This window comes from Gymnoscopelus braueri (genome assembly GCF_963280865.1).
Source record: "Gymnoscopelus braueri genome assembly, chromosome: 19".
Lineage (NCBI taxonomy): Eukaryota > Metazoa > Chordata > Actinopteri > Myctophiformes > Myctophidae > Gymnoscopelus > Gymnoscopelus braueri.
Genome location: NC_137621.1, coordinates 3,550,102 through 3,570,398, shown reverse-complemented (window position 1 = coordinate 3,570,398; position 20,297 = coordinate 3,550,102). Strand labels below are relative to the sequence as shown.

The 20,297-nt window shown below is 43.8% G+C and overlaps 3 protein-coding genes across 3 annotated transcripts in view; all 3 read left to right on the top strand.

Moving 5' to 3' along the window:
* LOC308075364 (C-type lectin domain family 4 member C-like) overlaps positions 1–20,297 on the top strand; it is a 598,318-nt gene that overhangs the window by 472,946 nt on the left and 105,075 nt on the right. The gene's annotated exons all lie outside the window — the stretch shown is intronic.
* On the top strand, positions 9,209–9,748 carry LOC308074218 (vacuolar protein-sorting-associated protein 25-like; the record flags this gene model as incomplete). Its single annotated transcript, XM_080413570.1, has 1 exon — positions 9,209–9,748. The coding sequence occupies one exon, from the start codon at positions 9,209–9,211 to the stop codon at positions 9,746–9,748; it is 540 nt and encodes a 179-aa protein (XP_080269696.1).
* On the top strand, positions 13,170–15,149 carry LOC308074060 (putative ATP-dependent RNA helicase an3; the record flags this gene model as incomplete). The annotated part of the gene is made up of 1 exon (XM_080413398.1): positions 13,170–15,149. The coding sequence occupies one exon, from the start codon at positions 13,170–13,172 to the stop codon at positions 15,147–15,149; it is 1,980 nt and encodes a 659-aa protein (XP_080269524.1).

The window sequence follows — 20,297 nt, the reverse complement described above, 5'->3', positions numbered from 1 at the left end:
TTTTATCTCTGGGACCCCTAATCTACACTGTAAAATCCTCAGTGTTCATTTAACTCTTGAGTACACATATAATAATGGTGTCTGCAGTTGCTGTGAGTAGTTAAATAAATAAAACCAAACATTTTTGTAATACATATTCCAAGGCCTTTTCAAAACTGATCATTGTATTCCCCATATATGTAAACCTATAAAAAGGTTACCCATTAAACCCGAAGGCAAATCAAATGAATTGATAACATACATGGTTTGTAGGGCTACTGAACTCTAGTTATATATGCAAAAAGTGAGTAAATTATACATATAGGGTCAACTTACTTCTGGATCATATTTGGGTGACAAATTATTGTTCAATAAATATGACCATTTCCTTGTATAATTTATATGAATTTCAAACAGTTTCTTCACATTCTATCTCAAATCAGAATGTGAAATTAGATTCCCCATATATGAAATTCTACAAAAGCATGTTTAATAAAGGTTTTTCACTTGTTTAGTCAAAAAACATATGCACTTAAAGGTAGGGCAAGTGATTTTCGATGGTCAAAATAAGTGTTAAATAGCTCTATATGCTGATAGTATTCGGGACCGTACCTATGTTCCCCAGGTTCTATGTTCCCCGCAAAAAAGGTTCTATGTTCCCCACTTACCAAAAAAGGTTCTATGTTCCCTGGGTTCTATGTTCCCCTTTTACCTAAAAAAGGTTCTATGTTCCCCGTTTACCCCAAAAAAAGGTTCTATGTTCCCCATTAACAAAAAAAAAGGTTCTATGTTCCCCGCTCACCCAAAAATGCAGGAAACATACATTTCTAATTTCCAATTATTAATAACATCTCTGAACACACAGAACTGAACATAATGGGGAGAAATTACTATCAGACACTTGCCCGCCCCTTTCCCCTGGCGGCCATCTTGGTGATATAGAGCACCTTGTAGCAACTCATAATGTAATATCATGGTCTCATCATGTATCATGGTCAGTACCATGTCAGTATCATGTCAGTACCATGTCAATATCATGTCAGTATCATGGTAGTATCATGGTAGTATCATGGTCAGTATCATGTTAGTATCATGGTCAGTATCATGGTCAGTATCATGGTCAGTATCATGTCAATATCATGTCAATATCATGGTAGTATCATGGTAGTATCATGGTCAGTATCATGGTCAGTATCATGGTCAGTATCATGGTCAGTATCATGTTAGTATCATGGTCAGTATTAGGGGTGTCACGATACGCCTAATCCACGATTCGATTCGACTTTCGATATTAAGGTCACGATTCGATTCGATTTTCGATACGATATATATTTTTAAAACGTCCTTTTTTCAGCTTTGAGGGCTATATGATTATTAATTTAGGCTATTGTCTTGATTTGTAAAGAAAAACACATGTTTCTCAATAAGTCCCTTTTATTTGAATAATATCAAATGAGAATGAGAATAACAAAAAGGGTTTTATGCCCTTACAACAACTGTCATTTTCAGATTCTTCTTTAAGATGAGTTAACAACAAGAAGCTCTATAACAAAATAAAATCTAAATACAAAGTTGAACATGTAAGAAAAAAGGATCCAAAGACAACTGTTATTTGGCTACATGTTCTTAAACATCATAAAGTATGTTCACATTGTTTGAACAGGTAAGAGCTTTAACAAACAAGAAATGTGAATAATAAGCTAAGCCAGGGGTTTTCAACAGGTTTTTTTTTTTTTACCTTAACCCCATCCCTTTTCTGAGGTGAACTTTAGCCAAAAATAGCAGATCTACAAGCTCACAACGCCTCGCGCTGTGAGGCGTTGTGAGCTTGTAGATCGGCGATGTTTGGCCGTGAGGTATAGGTGTAGAGGGGAAAAAGAGAAGACGGAGAAACTATCAATGTGGAGCATAATCAACAAACGGTAGCCGTTTTGTCAACAACGCGTCGGGTGCCCTCATAATTCACTGGGAAGCCAAAATATTGCCAGATTTTTGACTTAAAGGAAGCGGGAGGGTTTTCCAATTCCTCCGTTTGTGTATCATCATTACCATCGCTGGCTTAAGCAGTGGAACAGTGGCCATGGTGAAATGTAAAGTAGTAGCCTAGTACAGACGCAACGCTACAGCGGTGTCTCTCTCTGTCTACTCCAAACTCCTCTGTGGTGTGTGTGGGTTTGTCGTGTCGTCTTTTTTTTCCCCCGTCGTAAGCAAGCATGCGCGATGCACGGAAAAACACAACAGCTGCTCGCAGCATGGCTTCACCCGGACGTGCAATCGGATGTGCGCATGCGCGGGAGTATTTTTTTAAATTAACCCTTGAATCGCGATACGGCTTTTGATTTCGATACACTGTATCGAACGTAATTTTCATTTCGATACGTATCGAGTATCGTGACACCCCTAGTCAGTATCATGGTCAGTATCATGTCAATATCATGTCAGTATCATGGTAGTATCATGGTAGTATCATGGTCAGTATCATGTCAGTATCATGCCCATATCATGACAGTATCAACTTTTTTAACATCATACAAGTAAGACGCGCGAACGCGGGAAGCGAACGCAGCTCGAAAATATTGTGTATTTACGGACTTGTAATCCGTGTTATTTCACCATGATGGGGAGAGAACATTGACTGTGTGTGTGTGTGTGTGTGTGTGTGTGTGTGTGTGTGTGTGTGTGTGTGTGTGTGTGTGTGTGTGTGTGTGTGTGTGTGTGTGTGTGTGTGTGTGTGTGTGTGTGTGTGTGCGTGCGTGCGTGCGTGCGTGCGTGCGTGTTGCAGGCTGTTGTGCATTTTAATCAGAGCATAGTCTAAATTCCTGCACTCTGGCGCACTCTGGCGGCTGCATACAGGCAGTGCACGCACGTGAGTCACATGGGGGCACGAGCCAATGAGAGCGCGGCTGCACACACACAACCCGAGCACACACACAACCCGAGCACGGTTACATAGTAAGCTCCACTTGGTCCGCGTTCGCAATAAACACCATAAAAGGCCTACACCAAAATGTAGGGAAAAAAAAAAAACCTTGTCAGACAAGAGGAAATGCCTGTCAAAAAGGCAAGGGGGTTGGGGGATATAGCCAATAAAAAAACACGCATCATTAACAACAACAACAACAAAAGCAAAACAACACCAGAACTACACTAAAATTGAAGAAATTCCAGTAAAAAAATTAAGATATGCCTATCAAATTTGGCAAAATCAAAAATGTACACGGTCTAGCCCATGTAAATGATACGGCTGACAGCCCTCCAGTATGAAGGCAGATCTCTGTGGCCCTGATTGTATTGCGGTTAAACATGAGGTATCATGACAGTATCATGTCAGTATCATGGTCAGTATCATGTCAGTATCGTGTTCAGTAACATGTCAGTATCATGGTCAGTATCATGTCAGTATCATGTGTCATGTCAGCATCATGGTCAGTATCATGTCAGTATCATGTCAGTATCATGGTCATATGATATGACCATGTGATCATGGTCATATAGAAAGGCATGGCGAGAGAGTATGTTTTACCCCCTGTCCGTCCGTCCGTTCGTCCGTCTGTGTGTGTGTCCTGTCCGTGTGTTACCAGCTAATCTCCGGCACCATTGGCCCGCTTGCTGCGAAACTGTGCAAACACACTCCCTCGATACCAATTCAGAACCTCTGCCCCAAATTTTTTATCATGTCAATATCATGTCAGTATCATGGTAGTATCATGGTAGTATCATGGTCAGTATCATGTCAGTATCATGCCCATATCATGACAGTATCAACTTTTTTAACATCATACAAGTAAGACGCGCGAACGCGGGAAGCGAACGCAGCTCGAAAATATTGTGTATTTACGGACTTGTAATCCGTGTTATTTCACCATGATGGGGAGAGAACATTGACATTGTGTGTGTGTGTGTGTGTGTGTGTGTGTGTGTGTGTGTGTGTGTGTGTGTGTGTGTGTGTGTGTGTGTGTGTGTGTGTGTGTGTGTGTGTGTGTATGTGTGTGTGTGTGTGTGTGTTGCAGGCTGTTGTGCATTTTAATCAGAGCATAGTCTAAATTCCTGCACTCTGAGGCACTCTGGCGGCTGCATACAGGCAGTGCACGCACGTGAGTCACATGGGGGCACGAGCCAATGAGAGCGCGGCTGCACACACACAACCCGAGCACACACACAACCCGAGCACGGTTACATAGTAAGCTCCACTTGGTCCGCGTTCGCAATAAACACCATAAAAGGCCTACACCAAAATGTAGGGGGAAAAAAATAACTTGTCAGACAAGAGGAAATGCCTGTCAAAAAGGCAAGGGGGTTGGGGGATATAGCCAATAAAAAAACATGCATCATTAACAACAACAACAACAAAAGCAAAACAACACCAGAACTACACTAAAATTGAAGACATTCCAGTAAAAAAATTAAGATATGCCTATCAAATTTGGCAAAATCAAAAATGTACACGGTCTAGCCCATGTAAATGATACGGCTGACAGCCCTCCAGTATGAAGGCAGATCTCTGTGGCCCTGATTGTATTGCGGTTAAACATGAGGTATCATGTCAGTATCATGGTCAGTAACATGTCAGTATCATGTCAGTATCATGTCAGTATCATGGTCAGTATCATGTCAGTATCATGTCAGTATCGTGTTCAGTAACATGTCAGTATCATGGTCAGTATCATGTCAGTATCATGTGTCATGTCAGCATCATGGTCAGTATCATGTCAGTATCATGTCAGTATCATGGTCATATGATATGACCATGTGATCATGGTCATATAGAAAGGCATGGCGAGAGAGTATGTTTTACCCCCTGTCCGTCCGTTCGTCCGTCCGTCTGTGTGTGTGTCCTGTCCGTGTGTTACCAGCTAATCTCCGGCACCATTGGCCCGCTTGCTGCGAAACTGTGCAAACACACTCCCTCGATACCATTTCAGAACCTCTGCCCCAAATTTTTCACATGGGCCTGTTATAGTGTCACCAGGAGGCCAATTTGTGCAAAACCCATTTTTTGACATTACTCCTACAGATTTTATCCAAACGTCATGCAAATCGGTACATAGTATCTCTATAGTCATGTGATCAACCCGGATCTGTCCGATTTCCCATATTCCATCCTGATTGGCTAAGGTTGGCTTCCAAAGTTTGCAGGATTGGTCCGTTTTGAACAAAATGCCTCGAATCATGAACGCAGCTTGCAATTTCCGTGAAATTTCACACGCACATTCCCACTAGGCCGAGGAAGAAATGCCACCCATTTCACATTGGCCTGTTATAGCGCCACCAGCAGGTCTAATTTAGCAAAACACATTTTTGGAACAAAATGCCACAAATCATAAATGCAGTGTCCGATTGCCGTGAAAGGCCTAGGAAGAAATGGCACCCTTTTAACATTGGCCTATTATACCGCCACCAGGAGGCCACAATAACGTACCTGACCTGGCGTAGACCTGTGCTCCGAGGAGGTAACTTTTTTTATATGCTTTATAAATTAAGCACTTTGAAACGGAAGATGATGGCCAATGTTGATGATAGTAAAAATGATAATAATATCGTATCGATATTGTGAGCCCAATATCGTGTATCGTATAATATGTACCGTAAAATTAATGTATCGTGACACCCCTAAATAGATTTTGAGTCATGTCAAAGAAGTTTTCAAAACATGATATTTTGAAACTTTAAAAACTGAAAAATTACAAATAACTAATGGGTATAAATACATGTATTTAAACCTCTTTAAATGTCTCACCATTTCCTGCATTTTTGGGTGAGCGGGGATCATAGAACCTTTTTTTGGTTGAGTGGGGAACATAGAACCTTTTTTAGAACCTTTTTTGGTTGAGTGGGGAACATAGAACCTTTTTTTGGATGAGTGGGGAACATAGAACCCTTTTTTGGTTGAGCGGGGAACATAGAACCCGGGGAACATAGAACCTTTTTTGGGGGGGAGGGGAACATATAACCTGGGGAACATAGGTACCATTCATTGCTGTAGAGTGTTTGTTCAGTAACAGGAGTCTCCATGTCTCTCCAGCTCTTTATTGAACAGAAAATGCATTTTCAGGTCAGGATACCAGTGTAATCTAATCAGGATAGAGAACTCAGTCTGGATACAGATTAAACAAGTGTAATTGGAAGTGATGACACTAATAGAAATGAGCAGACAGAATTAGAACTGGAACGCTATAAAAATGAAGCTGATAAATGGGTACTCTGATTGGCTGAAATGTTGTCACCTACCTGAAAATGTAGCTGACAATACCTTTCAATATACTTACTAATAGTACTTGTAACAAAGTATTTATATAAAAAATGTGAGTACTTTTTCCACCACTGACTACAGCTGACATCCCATGTGACACGCAATATGTCTTCATTCTATTTGTGTACTTCATTCTATCTGCAGTGGTGGAAAAAGTACTCAAATGTTAAAAAGTAAAAGTATCATTACTGCGATGTAGAAGTAGGCTACTATGTTACAAGTAAAAGTCCGGAATTCAAAATGTACTTGAGTAAAAGTACAAAAGTATTGGCATCAAAATATACTTAAAGTAGTAAAAGTACAAAAATCTTTGAAAATAGCCGATCTACAAGCTCACAACGCATCGCGATGCGACGCGTTGTGAGCTTGTAGATTTTCAAATAGCCTATGTATGAAATAAGGCTAAAGTGGTTAATGTATGTTTTATAATAATATATGTGGCCGATAGTATAGTAATAATTTATATCTGCAAAGTAACTAGTTACTAAAGCTTTCAAATAATTGTAGTGGAGTAAAAGTACAATTTTTGCCTTTGTTCTGTTCTGTATCTAGTTCTGTCCTCTTAGTCCCCCAGCCTGTCCCAGTGTTGATTGTCCAGTTGTGTTCACCTGTGTCTAGTTAGTCCTTGTGTATTTATACCTCCCTGTTCCCAAAGGTTGGTTGCTAGTTCATTGTTGAACTGTTATGTATGATCCTATCTTGAGTGCAGCTCTTAGGTAATTCCTACCTTGAGTTAATAAACCCTTTGAACTCACCTGTTCAGCCTCTGCCTCATCCTACACTTGGGTCCTACAACCTGCCCTGACTCAAACCGTGACACCTAAGGCCATGTCACAGGTCACAGGTCACAGGTCACTATAGACCCCAAGCTCATACTTTCAACTGCAAACTGGTCACACTGATACAGAAATACGAGTTCTAACACGATAACTTATTCAGAGATATCCTTAACACCGCACCGCGGCCAGTGTTGCCACGTCGGCATATTATAAGTGACTTTGGGCTTCTTTTTTTCTGTAAAATTGCTTGTACATATTGGTTGATTGCGGGTTGTGGTTTGTTGGGCTTGTTTCTAAAGTGTAGTTGCTTATTTAGTTTAGCTTGCAAAATGTTTATTATTTAAACTAGTGGCTCTCAAATATTTTTATGAAAATGTTTTGTGCCACAGGGAGAATTTGTGCTGTTAGAATGTTTCAAAAATATTAAGAATATTCCACATTTTATTGCAAGAGTTTTTGAAAATAGCAGATCTACAAGCTCACAACGCGATGCGATGTGTTGTGAGCTTGTAGATCTGCTATTTTGAACTAGCCGATGCATAATAGTTTAAAGTGCCTCGTGTCTTTTGGGATTGTTTTCCTAGACCCGGTTGCTTATTTCTCTCGCACAATCTGTCAACACTGACTGCGGAGAGAGTCGAGTCGGTATAGACCAATTATTGGTTTACCAACATTGAGACTGGACGCACAGGTGACTGTTTCATGTAATCAATTCCCAACAGATCCCCAAACCTGCTCTTTTGGGGTGCGCTGGTTTCAGTTCATTCAACCTCCTCTGTGTGTAGGCTAGTGGGGTGCGCCCTGGCGAGACATATATACTTCATCGCGCAACGGTATTGCGCACCAAGAACAGCTGACATACAAGCTCACAACCGCGTCGCGGATGCGACTGCTGTGAGCTTGGAGGTCTGCTATTCTCGGCCGTTCTCTGCACGCGACACCTTCGTGGGACGGAGCATAAATTAGTCTTGATGGGCTGCAGCTGCGTGAGCCAAGCAGGTTCTGGTGCCGTGATCATAGAGCGCTCCCACTGGAGGTGTGGTTTGGAGGACAACTGCTTTGAATTGTTATTATTGTTTACACACAACAGAAACCAAGGATTATATATTTCAAGAGCGAGAGATCACAGTAAAAATCCTAAGCATTCTTCCTCCATACTGGGAGAAAAACAGCATCTGAAAGTTTGATGGGATGCATTTTTACACGTGAGACTGTGACCACTTTTACATTGCATCTTATGAGCGGTGGGGTTCTTTTGCTGCCGACCCGTATCCAGTGTGACGTCGTCTGTTAAGGCGTCTATAGGCAGTAAACCTATAGACGCCAGTAAACCCAGCCATGAGGAACTCCGTATTTGAAAGTAAATATGACATCATGTTGATGACATCACATTATTCACTGGCGAAGTTGGCATATACGTTATTATGATTGACAGGTTTAGTTTAGTGCCCCGTGCCTCAAGGTGTTCATTCCTCTGTCATTGTTCCACATGTACTTTAACGTCTGAGTCACTGGTTCCTCAACGTCTGGTCCCGGGGCCCACCAGGGGTCCATTTGGAGCTTTACAGGGTCTGTTAGATTAACCATTGAGGATTGGTTCTGTTATAGTTTATTTGGCTCAGTGATGCTAAACTGTTGTTTAAGTTCAAGGATACCGCCGTTTTTACACACATTAGACCACGGACCCCCAATCTGATACCATCAAATAACTCCATTTGTACGCTCTCAGAGTTACATACCCAACAAGGACCCCTGGTGGTCCCCGGACCTGTCGTTGAGGAACACAGTGGTGTGTGTACATCCAATCAAATTAAATTACATTTTAATATAATAAAGCCAAATCACAACAAGTTGTCTCAGGACTTTGGTTTTTGCGACGGTAGTAACGAAGAGAACCCCATCTGAACCTCTAGGCTGGGCGGCCATCTTCCTCGACCGTGGAGAGAGAGAGAGAGAGAGAGAGAGAGAGAGAAGGATAGACAGATAGACAGAGAAAGAGCGGAAACGGAGAGACAGAGGGAGGGAGAGACAGAGAGAGACGGAGAGACAGAGAGAGACAGACAGAGACAGACAGAGAGGAGAGGCAGAGAGAAGGAGAGGGAGGGAGAGACAGAGAGGAGGACAGAAGGAGAGGAGGAACGATAGAGAGGAGAGACAGAGAGGGAGAGAGAGAGAGAGAGATACAACAGTCGGAGCAGTAATGTCTTTCGAGTGGCCCTGGCAGTACAGCTTCCCGCCGTTCTTCACTCTCCAGCCCAACGCAGACACCCGCCACAAGCAGCTGGCCGCCTGGTGCTCTCTGGTGCTGTCCTACTGCCGCCACCACAAGATCCACACCCTGGACCTCCTGGAGGAGGACGTGGTCCAGGAGGAGAAGAACCCGCTGTTCAGGAACAAGAAGATCGACCGGAAACTCCCGACGGAGGCCGTGCGGGTCGTCCTGGAGGAGCTGCGGCGGAAGGGCAACCTGGAGTGGCTGGACAGGAACAAGTCCCGCTGCCTGGTGATGTGGAGGCGTCCGGGCGAGTGGGCCAAGCTGCTGCACCAGTGGGTGTGCAGGAACGGCCTGGCGGACTGCGTGTTCACGCTCTACGACCTGGCCCACGGCGAGCACGCCGCGGGCCAGGAGTTCTACGGCCTGGAGGAGCGCACGCTGCTGCGGGCGCTGCAGGCCCTGGAGGCGCAGGGCAAGGCGGAGCTCATCACCATGGAGGAGGCGAAGGGGGTCAAGTTCTTCTGACCGAGAGGGTGGGTGGGTGGTGGGTGGTGGTGTTTCTGGAATCAAACCCTCAACCCTGGTGAATGTTGAGACCTTAGAGAGGTTCTCGGGTCATTCAAGCGTTGATGTTGTTGTACCGACTACGGTCGACCAAGTAGGCTATAGGATTTAAGTGCTTAAAGGAGAAAAAATATATATGTTTTTATTTTATTTTTTAAGCCATGTTTTTGTTTATTATATATAAATGAGTCACCAAATCTCTGCGTGTCAGTATGTCTGGAGCATACCTCGGCGGCATAGAAGGGGGCTTGGAATCTCTGTGTGGAACCTGCATTTCCAAGGGGCAAATAAAAAAAGTGCCTTTGGTGATAAATCCCCCCCCCCCCCCATATGTGCATACTGGGCCCTGATTGGTGCCCCACAAGTTCGGTTGCAGGGAAATCCAATCATCCATATCTGCCAAATTTTTTGCACAGGCAGATTTGTCTGGTTTCCAGGCTAAGTGTTCAGTGAGTACTAAAATGAGCTTGTCTGTCTGGACTACGCTCAATTGCTTTGGATGGTCGGAAGGGCAACCACTTTTGGGCGGTGAAACCGCCCCTATAAGTGAGGTTTGGAAAAATGTACAAATATCCTGCGCTGTGAAACCGCCCCTATAAGTGAGGTTTGGAAATTTGTACAATTATCCTGCACCGTGATTGGCCAATCACAATCTATTCAGGACTGTGATTGGCCAGTGTCACATGACACATGTGCATAGCCCAATCACATATAAGAAACCATTAACTTGAAAGAAAACCATAAATTAGTTTTTTTCAAGTTATGGTTTCGTCCATCATAAAGAGTGTTTCAATAAATGTATTTATCTTTTGTACATGATTGGTTGACTCCATTCAGTATTGTGATTAGCTAGCAAGACACCGCCCACTTCACACAGGGTGTGATTTTTTTTATAAATGGGGGTCTGCGGGAAAATACAATTTGGGGTCCTTTACATGAACATGTTTGAGAACCACTGACCTATAAAATAAAATAAAATATCAAATAATTCCCTAAATGAGAAGAACACACGTGTTTAAGAGGTAGTAAAAGATAGCAGATCTGCAAGCTTTCAACGTGGTGCGAAGCGACGCGTTGTGAGCTTGCAGATCTGCTATTTTCACTATAGATTGGGCCCGCAACCGGAAACGGATGTTATTGGCTGGAAGGCCAGCGAGGGCGGGTCTTCACTCAGTAGAGCCAGTAGAATCCCTAGAAGCATTAGCCCACGTGATCATCAATTTAAAAAGTAATGGGACCTTAATTCAACAAAAAGAACGCATTTCCATGGTCAGTACTTCCACTGAAAGCATAGCAAGTATTTATGACAATGATTATTAAGGTCATAAAATCAAGTTTAATCCATTAAGACCTGGGAACGCATCTGTGTCAATTTAGATTTCTTTGGCTATTAAAAAAATAGCAGATATACAAGCTCATAGCACAGCACCGAGTGCTGTGCTATGAGCTTGTATCTCTGCTACATCAAGTGCCAGAGGGTTTTTAAAACAGGGTACATCCAGTGCCACCGTTCTTACCGTTTACACTGATCTGTTTAGAGCTGTAGACCCCACGACGAGGATCCGGATGTAAACTAAGGGTGTCTGCGCGATGGTCGAGGGTCCCGTCTAACAACTGGAACAATAATATTTATAACGCGATCCTCCATCGCAGAGTGATCGCCCGTCGAAAATGGCTTGTTTTCACCACTGTAAAAAGATATGGAGATATGGACCTTTTTCTCCAGATCCCATCATTGGAGAGGACGGTTTTTAGCGGTGCCAGCCGCTCTACATTTGACCGTGTGTGTTTGCGTGTCCGTCCGTCCGAGCACGGCATAAGCAGCTGCAGCACACACAGTGCAACACATGCGCCACGTAAAGACACGCACACACACAGGCTGGTGCGCACGTGTACACACACACACACACACACACACACACACACACACACACACACACACACACACACACACACACACACACACACAAAAACGACCGATCTGCAATGTGAGTAAAAATTATTAAAAGTAAATAGAGTAAAAATATTTAAAAGTAAATACCTTGAGTAAAAATACCTAAGAGTACTTATAATGAGTAAAAATACTCAAAAGTACTCAAAATGAGTAAAAATATTTAAAAGTTGATAAAAAGAGTAAAAATACTTAAAAGTTGTAGAAATTTGTAAAAAATACTTTAAAGTAAATAAAGTGACTAAAAATACTTTAAAGTAAATACATTGAGTAACAATACTTAAGAGTACTTAAATTGAGTAAAAATACTCAGTAGTACTCAAATGAGTAAAAATACTTAAAGGTGAAAATGTGTAAAAATACTTAAACGTAGTTAAAATGAGTAAAAAATACTTGAACACAGTTAAAATGAGTAAATATACTTAAAAGTTGACAAGAACTGTACAAATACTCTTCTAGTACCGCCTCAATACCAGCACCAACACATCAAATAGAGTAGTACCGTCTGAATGCCAGCGCCCACACATCAAATAGATTTGTACCGCCTGAATGACAGCACACACTCATCAAACAGAGTAGACACCGCTTACTCACACTGGGTGTGATTTTTTGGGTCCCTGTCACATCCATCCATTACATTTTACAGGGACCTAGGATGATTCCTAAATTGTGTTAGAGTGCCCCTTGTGGGGAAAAAAATAATAATAATTGCAAACACGTTTATGGCACTCAATGTGTTACTAGCCAAAGAAATCTAAATTGACACAGATGCGTTCACGGTCTTAAAGGGTTAATATTTGTCAAGTCTAAAGACAGATAAGCTGGAACCAGACGGCAAGCATCCGTCTGGAAAACAATTAAAAAAAAACAATAAAGCCAATAAGGAAGTGCCACATTCCTTGCAGTTCTCAGTAATGGCCTGGCAGGTGTCACCATTGCTGGCTGCAGTAGGATTAGCACGCCATTGATTGCAATGGAGATTTGACCAGACTTTGATGGGCTTTAATTGTTTTACTCGCAATTGCTCCAAAATAGGTCAGTAACAAAAAGTATTGACATGTAAATGTGAGAGTGTGTTTCATGTCGTGAAAAGCAATCCATTGCATTTGTTGATAAAACTATGGAAAATATACTTTGAAGCCTGTGTATGATGTCTGTCATCCATGACTGATTCTCCATCGTTTCCGGATGAGAAAATCTCAAGAAGTGTTTGCGGCCCACCCATCTGACCACTTACCGTCAGCCAATAGACTGCCGTGAAAAAAAGTGATATGATGTAAGTAATTTTTGATGTCAGGACTATGACATCAGTCATGTACATATTATATATTATATAAATATGAAGATCTTTCTCTAAATGAGTGCATTTACGCTCTTCTCAGAGTGCTAACAGTTAGTAATTACCCAGGTGATTCTCGTTAAATTATGAGCATGGTCGATAAGCAGCAGCTTGCTCCCCGGGACTCGAACTTGGCCGCGGGACCGGGCACGGACAGGCGCTACATTCCGCCCCACCTGAGGAACAAGGAAGCTTCCAACCACGACTCGCCCGGGTGGGACGGAGGGTACGGCAACAACGGCCGTTCAAACGACGGCCGCACCAACGGGGGCTTCGAAGGTCGCGGACCGGCCCCTCGCAACGACCGCAGAAGCTTTGGAGACGGTGGTGCGTGGGGAGGAGGGGGAGGACCTCCTCCCAGGGACAGCTTTGGGGGACGAAACGATAGGGGAGGCAACAAGCCTGCCTTCGCCAATGACCGCGGAGCGGGCAAAAGAGGGAAGAATGACCACTGGGGCTGGAGCGGTGGAGGAGGAGGAGGAAACAGCGGCTGGGTGGAAGACGAGGAGCTTTGGTCCAAACCCCTTCCCCCCAACGAGCGCCTGGAGCACGAGCTGTTCTCCGGGGGCAACACCGGGATCAACTTTGAGAAATACGACGACATCCCGGTCGACGCCACCGGAAACGACTGCCCGCCGCACATCGAGAGTTTCCAGGACGCGGAGATGGGGGAGATCCTCATGAGCAACATCAACCTGACACGCTACACTCGGCCCACGCCGGTGCAGAAACACGCCATCCCCATCATCAAGAACAAGAGAGACCTGATGGCTTGTGCCCAGACCGGCTCCGGTAAGACCGCCGCCTTCCTGCTGCCGGTGCTGAGTCACATCTTCACCGAGGGCCCCGGAGACGCCGCGAGACGCCAGGAGAACGGCCGGTTCGGCAGACAGCGGAAGCAGTACCCCCTCTCCCTGGTGCTTGCTCCCACCAGAGAGCTGGCCCTGCAGATCCACGAAGAGGCCAGGAAGTTCTCCTATCGCTCCCGCGTACAGCCCCGCGTGGTGTACGGCGGCGCCGATTTTGCGACGCAGATCCGGGAACTGGAGAAGGGCTGCCATTTGCTGGTGGCTACGCCCGGTCGTCTGGTGGAGATGATGGAGAGGGGCAAGATCGGCCTGGAGAACTGTCACTACCTGGTGCTCGACGAGGCTGACAGGATGCTGGACATGGGCTTTGAGCCACAGATCCGACGCATCGTGGAGCAGGATACAATGCCGCCTAAAGGCCAACGCCAGACCATGATGTTCAGCGCCACCTTCCCTAAGGAGATCCAGATCCTTGCGCGTGACTTCCTGGAGGACTACATTTTCCTGGCCGTGGGGCGCGTCGGCTCCACTTCCGAAAACATCACCCAGAAGGTGGAGTGGGTGGAGGAAAGCGACAAGAGGTCCTTCCTCCTGGACCTTCTAAACGCCACGGCCAAAGACTCTCTGACGTTGGTGTTCGTGGAAACCAAGAGCAAGGCGGACCAGCTGGAGGATTTCCTGTACCGTGAGGGCTACGAATGCACCAGCATCCATGGGGACCGATCCCAGAAGGACCGGGAGGAGGCTCTGCATGACTTTCGCACAGGACGCTGTCCCATCCTGGTGGCCACGGCCGTGGCGGCCAGGGGTCTGGACATTTCCAACGTGAAGCACGTAATCAACTATGACCTGCCCAGCGACATCGAGGAGTACGTCCACCGCATCGGACGTACGGGACGTGTCGGCAACCTGGGCCAGGCCACGTCGTTCTTTAACGACAGGAACAGCAACATCACCAAGGACCTGCTGGACATCCTGCAAGAGGCCAAGCAGGAGGTCCCCAAATGGCTGGAGAGTTCGGCCTTCGAGCACCAGCACAAGTCAAACAACCGCGGCCGCTCCAAAAGGTTTGGCGGCTTTGGGGCCAAAGACTTCCGCCAGACGTCGTCCGCCGGTCCCGGCTCCTACGGTGGCGGTGGCGGAGGCCGTGGCGGCGGCGGGCGAAACACCGCCGGCCACGGAGGAGGAAAGCGCGGAAACTACTACAGCAGCGACAGCTACGGCGGAAACTCTGAAAGTGCGACAGACTGGTGGAGCATGTAATGTGGATCGCTCGGCTCGCGCCTCGATGAAAGAACGGCTGTTTTAGCCGTGAGAAGTCGTGTGAATCTTCACAGGACACGTTGATCATAGGACTACACAACGATAACTAGTCGGCATAGGAATAGGCTGCTATGCTATGTAGCTTTAGTGACACCACAGTACTTTTACCAACCATGATTCTCTGCCCTCAACTTCTTTACAAAACAAGAAGTGCAGCGCGACGTAACGCGCAAACCCACTGGAGCAGTGGTTCTCAATCTCTTTTTTACTCCCTCAACAAACTATCTTGAGAACCACTGCGATGGAGAATTCAGAGATTTTGTACACATCATTAGACGTTTGAGCATGGATGCTGACATGCCCCGTCTAATAGCAACCTCAGACTGTCATTGTAAAGAAAGAGTACTTTACTTTGTTCTTGTCTTGGGGGAACCAACAACTACTAAACAGTGCCAGTGAGGACAAAACATGGGGGCCCACTAAATGAATGCCCAGTTATCTAAGGGGCCCATAATCTGTTTCTTCCCTGGTGCGCCTGGGGTCTGTCTCGCGCCGCTGGCATGGAATGCTTGCGTTGGCCGCAGCTTTTTCCATGCACAGCGGCAGGAGTTGGTTGGGCTTGTCGCGCCGAGGCAGCTTGTACACGACCCGAACCCTGTTTGATTTGACCTGGCCTCACGTGGGTTAAGACCGTGTGACCCGTTACCACCCGGAGGACAAACAGGGTTAGGGGAGGGGACCAACAAACCGACTGCAAAAATACGCCAGAAACCAAGACGATAAATGGTGGATGGTTTTGGTGTTTGGGGCTATAGCAAACCCCGACCCATACGAAACAACAACAGAAACATCTATTTGCTAAAAAACAAACGTAGACAAACAGAAAGACAGACTCCAACCCTGGTAGAGGAGGTTCTCCTCCGAGAAGTATGAAGTTGCGTGATGAAAACCGTGAGGTCACGGAAGCCGCAGAGCCCCAAACCCTCCCCCCCCCCCCCCCCTTCTCTCAAACATAGGGACATCTTGAGCGTGGAACGTCAGGACATGTACAACAGTGGTTCTCAAACGTTTTCATTTCAAGGACCCCCGCTCCCCAATAACTCTCAGTGTTACAGAGAGTTATTGGGTCCATTTGGAAGTTTGAACCCACTCAAAGAACCCTAGGGGTCTACCTGGACCCGACTTTGAGAAGCACTGATGTACAAGATGCCCGTAAAGAAATGAGGGGAGATAATACAACCTAGTCCGGCTAGGAATCTAATATAGTTTAGAATTATTAGTTTTTATTTCTATTTAGTTTTGACTTAAATCTTTTTTTAAGTGGGTTTACTAGTTTCTTTTCTCTTTTTTCAAGGCTTGGTTATAGTTTCATTTCAGTTTTAGTTTTAGTCTTAGTTTCACTTTCTATTGTAATTTAGAGGGGCGAGATTCAACACTTTTAGAAGCATTGTGCAATAAAAACATATTCTTTTAAAATTAAAAATATATTCAGTTCAAACTTTTTTTTTCCCCCCACCCAAAAGGCTTGTGTAGGAACTATTGACAAAGACTATGATTTGAGTTAGTTAGTTTAGTACATGTTCAGTAATGATCTTAGAGAGTTTTGAAATGTTGAAGAGGGTTTGACCTAACCGTTGGTTCTGACATTACGATAACGACTAAATACGAGATACCCATACAAAAAGCAGGGTTGAAGAGACCTACATCATCCGAGACTGGCGTCTTAGACGGTGTGCAGAGGCCGACATAATCTGAGCATGAACGAAACACAAAGTATAAGGTCCCCCCTTTTTTTGTAAAGCCGTTTTTATTTACTTTTAATTTTTAATTAACCTTTTTTGTCAAATGTAGTTGTGCTATGCTTTTTTTTTCCAACAAAGACTAACACTTTTTATCCCACATTTTCCACTTGTTATATATTGAACTTTAATCTCATGATGAAAGTCAATGGGCTGTGATCGCACTGAAACCTCTGCCCCATTTGGGGGGCAAAGGTTTCCCCTGTGTATGACAATGATTAAATGTAAAAGTGCATGGAAGCCAATGGAGGGAGTGAAGAAGGGGTTGAGGTTTGGCCGGTTTATCACGATACACAATGATAATGACTATCTTCCTAGACTGATACGGTATTGATTGATTGAATACGTTATTAACAATTTGAAAAGGGTACAAAGAGGTACGGTTATACAAAACTGCTAGAGGGATAACACAAAAAGTTTCCATTGTGGTCCTGTGTATTCAATTAATCAAGTATGGATTCAATTCAATTAATCAAGTATGGTATGGATTATGGAACATCTTGTTCCGATAAATTAGATTTCCTATCTGGTTGTGAGTTCAATAAACATAGATACATTTTCAGGTGGGTTGCCGAATTTCATTTTTATTTTTATAGTGTTCCAGTTTCCCTTTTGTCTGCTCATTTATTTATGTCATCACTGCCAATTTCACATATTCACGCTGTCCTGTGCAAGTTCTCTCTCCTAATTGGATAAAGATGGTATCCCGACCTGATACCCAAACCAATAAAACTTATGTTTTGCCCATATATGGTCATGTGCATATATAGATACAGACCAACTACAAACTCGGCGGGTGCAGCGGAAAGATTATGGGAATAAAAGGGATACAGGTAGACAGACATTAAGACTTTTAGGGCAGAATTAATTCAATTCTCTCTAGAAACAGGCTGTATCAAATATGAATGAATATCCTAAACGATGCAGAGCCACCCCCCTGACAGAAATGCCGGGGTGGTGTGTTTATTTTTGGAACACAGTTTTTATATGATGTGATCTAAGATTCCCCTATGGGGATATCATCACAAACAATAAAGCCACTAACCAGCGGAACAGCGCCCTCTAGCGGCAGTGACGTCAGACTTCGGTGCTCTATATGAATCAATATAATAATAGCGCCCATGTGGAAAAACAACTGTTCATACAACAATATAACGAAAACTTCATGTTTCAATACTAATGGATTATAAGAGAAGAAAAAAACAAATATATGTTTTTTATTTATCTAGAATATGTGTAGATATTATGTGTGCATTGCAGCTGATGAGCAGAGTGGAATCACTTTTTTTTTATTTGCTGAGTACAATGACCTTGACATGCCACACACACACACACACACACACACACACACACACACACACACACACACACACACACACACACACACACACACACACACACTCTCTGTCTGGCCATTATGTTAGCTGCTAATCACATAATTTACTGTCTGCAGATGGTCCACACTCTGTGTGTGTGTGTGTGTGTGTGTGTGTGTGTGTGTGTGTGTGTGTGTGTGTGTGTGTGTGTGTGTGTGTGTGTGTGTGTGTGTGTGTGTGTGCGTGTGCGTGCGTGTGCGCGTTTCAGACATGAACAGGGGAACATTTGGGGAGAACAGCCTGAGACTGAAAGTGAGTGAAGGTGATCGAAGGCCGATGCCAGTGGTGTAAAGTAACTAAGTACATTTACTCAAGAACTGTACTTAAGTACAATTTTGAGGTACTTCTACTTAACTGAAGTATTTCCAATGTTCAGTATACTTTTACTTCTACTCCATTACATCTCAGAGTCAAATATTGTACTTTTACTCCACTACAATTATTTGAAAACTATTTACGTTAGTAGATTTTGATTATTATTATACATTAACCACTTCAGCCCTATATACATTCCGGCCATTTGAAAATTGCCGATCTACAAGCTCACAATGCTTTAGTGCTGTGGTTCTCAACCAGTGGTCCGGGGACCACAAGTGGTCCTTGGGGGGGGTATCAGGGGGTCCCCAGCGAAATGAGTTAACACAGTGTCACAATCATTTGAACCACTTAGCCTTGGCTATTCAAAAATAGCAGATCTACAAGCTCATAGCGCGGCACCGAGTGAGCTTGTATATCTGCTATTTTTGAAAAATCTTGAAAATGTTTGCATATCTTTAAATATATATATTTTTTTAAAGCGGACATTTTTAACTCAAACATTTGCTTCTGGGGGTCCCTGGCACAAAACATGTTTAGATGGGGGTCCGCGGCCAAATGTATATCAATTTAGGGGTCCTTGTCATGAAAAAGGTTGAAAACCACTGCTTTAGTGCATGCCACTAAAGCATTGTGGATTTGTGGCATCATCAGTATTATGGCATATCGGTGACACTAAATGAGGAGATGGCAAGCTCACAACGCGTCGTGGTGCGACACGTTGTGAGCTTGTAGATCTGCTATTTTCAAATAGCCTAGTTATAAAGAAGGGCTAAAGTGGTTAATGTATGTTTTATAATGTAATCATTTATATCTACAAAGTAACAAGTAAGTAAAGCTTTCACATAATTGAAAAATACCATATCTCCCATTTAGTTTCAGACTGTGTTATTGGTGAAGTGGTTAAAATTCGCAGCAGTGATATATTTCTCCGTGCAGGAGATCCTTGGTTCAAACCTGGGATGGTACAATAAGTTTAAGCTAATTAATTTATTACACACAACACTATTTGCAAATGTGGTTCTATAACATTTTCATGTCAAAAAGATGCTTTGCCAGGGGGACCCCATATTTGTGTTTAACAATGTTGTTCCCCCAAAGATTCTTTAAAATACTTATGTGGACCTTTGGACCGTGTAGAGAGCACCAAAAATGTATCTAGTTTTTCATCAACAACCAAATGGATTCATAGCAGAAAAGCCAGAGGCTTGTTTCCATTGTGCTCCATAAACATTCAAACACCTAGACAAGCAAAACACCATGCAGAGAAAAAAAACTGTGTGTGTGTGTGTGTGTGTGTGTGTGTGTGTGTGTGTGTGTGTGTGTGTGTGTGTGTGTGTGTGTGTGTGTGTGTGTGTGTGTGTGTGTGTGTGTGTGTGTGTGTGAGTGATGAGCAGTGATTGATTAGGTATAAATAGAGCTCAGGTGTGAGACAGAAACTCCAGGTGTGGGTTTGGTTCATTTCAGATGGAACTCCAGCAGCGCTCCACACTTGCAAGCAGGTAACTAAACATTAATATTAACCAGCAACATTTAACAGCTTTGTTTAAAATAATTCAGTTTGGGGAACTAGTCTGTCAACTTTCATTCTACACTCTGTTCCAATGGCTCATAGTGTCATCTAAACCAATATGACTTAAACTTTTACATTTCAACTC